Source organism: Penaeus monodon, chromosome 22 (assembly GCF_015228065.2).
Source record: "Penaeus monodon isolate SGIC_2016 chromosome 22, NSTDA_Pmon_1, whole genome shotgun sequence".
Lineage (NCBI taxonomy): Eukaryota > Metazoa > Arthropoda > Malacostraca > Decapoda > Penaeidae > Penaeus > Penaeus monodon.
In genome coordinates, this window is record NC_051407.1 from 23,908,112 (window position 1) to 23,910,100 (window position 1,989).

The window sequence follows — 1,989 nt, forward strand, 5'->3', positions numbered from 1 at the left end:
GTAGCCTGAGCCGTAAAGGGCGGCCGTAGAGGATCCGTCAGTGCTGTAGTTGTCCTTGTTGGCGTAGCTCTTCTTCATGAAGATGGCTTGAAGAGTCTCTTGGAGGATGGTGTAGATCCAGTAACAGAGAGAGGCACCGATGCAGTGCATGAGTCCAAATCGTGAAAGGACTTTGCGACGGTTGATGATCAGCTGTAAAAGAAAGAAAATAAACGTTACTTTTATTGTGCCAATATGGGCCACGTCGCCCTAGAAATTACACGTAGTGTAAAATACATTTTTGTCAGATTGAACAATTTACTTGAATTCTTTTACTTACATTGGAGTACTTGAAGATGAAGAACAGCTGGTAAAAGGCATATACAGGTTGTAGCACAGACATTACAACGTCAGTAGTACAGGTGCAATCGTCGAAGGCGGGGTCGTCTTCAGTGAGGTACAAGATCTTCTGGCCAAGGTTCAGGCCGGTGTGGATCAGGTAACCAAAGCAGAAAACTGTTGGCGAGAATTGCAATTGTATATCTTATGCAGACATGTTGCATGTGATTACCATTAAACAAAATCATCATAATTTCAAGCTAATATATTATAGAAATATATTTTGTATTTACCTGTAGCCCCGATCTTCAAGTAGAGAGAACCACCGTGTCTTCCGGAAGTGAAACCATAGTGCTGAGGAATGGTTCTCCTTGGTTCCGGCAGGTTGATGCGCAGCTGGTATTGGCCGTCGCCAGTTGGCTCCAGCTGCACCTGCTCGCTTTTGTCCGTCTGCTTCGCTTTCGCTTCTTCTAGAGCCCGAGAAATTTGGTTGACATAACGACGGACATCCACATGAACGTAGAACAGCCAAAGTAGTTGGGCCACGATGAGGAACACGTTGAAACCTTCTGCCATGGCGGAGTCATGGCCGCTGAACGTGTCGGCCAGGTAGATCACGACGCCGAGCATAACCAAGAAGACGGCGTAGATGACGCTCAAGTTTTCGCTCAGCGTGTGAGTGAACCATTCGGACTTTTTCTCTGGTTCAGTGGGCTGGGGCTCTTCGGTGTCAGGGTGTTCAGGCTGGGGTACCGCGTCTACGAGACCCGATGGAGTACCGCTGCTGTGTGCCTGGTGTTGCTCGGGCACTTTGTAGCTCACGCCCGCCGCTGAAGCCTGGGAGCCTATGGGCGGGTTGGCGTAGCCGTGACTTGCACCGTAGTTGACTTCGCTGTAGATGGACTGCGTGTCAGAATGGAGGTTGGGGTACAGGTGGGTTGTCACTGGCTGGTTCTGGTTGAGGGACACCATAGATACGGAGCGCGTCCCTGTGTTAGTCGGGGGTGCCGTTGGGAGAGTCATGGTGGTTGGCAATGCACCCTGCAGGTTCAGTTGCAACACCATGCTGTTCCTTCGCTGCCTTGACGGGGCCACCATCCCGACGGTAGAGGAGGCGGTGGAGGTCATACTGGGGTCCGTCCCAACGCGACTCAGAGGGGGAGGAGAGCCCACGGGGAGCACCAAAGTCGTGGGCTCTGTATGCACGAACCCGGGATTGTTCATGCCACTTCCTCCAACAGACTTCCGAGTAGCCTGTGGAGATTGCAGGTCGTCGATACTCTGTGGGGTAAACGAAGAGCATTGTTATGAATGAGGGCAAAAATACCTGCCATATTTCGTCGTCATTCTACTAACATCATAGAGCACTGATGTCAACCTTACTGCACTCACCTCGCAATCAGAGTCCGACTGATAATATTTAATGTCCTGCTCCTGGTTTTCGTTCGTTTGGCGGCGTTCGGCGAGGTCGTCAATCGAGTTAGAGGTTGAATTGTGGATCACCTCGGGCGTGGAGACGTCTCTTCCGATGGCGCCAGACACAGGCGCGGCCCAGGAGGAATACTCGGACTGTACTCCGGAGTCCGAGCCGCTATACAAGCCCTCAGACACTGTGGAACAAGCCCGGAGTTAAACATATTGATCTCCTCCAATATATTCTCAAGTATTCTC

At 51.0% G+C, this 1,989-nt stretch overlaps 1 protein-coding gene across 1 annotated transcript in view; it reads right to left on the reverse strand.

Annotated features, from left to right (window-relative positions):
- LOC119587035 (proton channel OtopLc-like) overlaps positions 1-1,989 on the reverse strand; it is a gene marked incomplete in the record, with an annotated part of 90,926 nt that overhangs the window by 1,404 nt on the left and 87,533 nt on the right. The window contains 4 exon segments of the mRNA XM_037935782.1: positions 1-192; positions 320-495; positions 612-1,599; positions 1,711-1,928. Coding sequence (XP_037791710.1) covers positions 1-192; positions 320-495; positions 612-1,599; positions 1,711-1,928 — 1,574 coding nt within the window.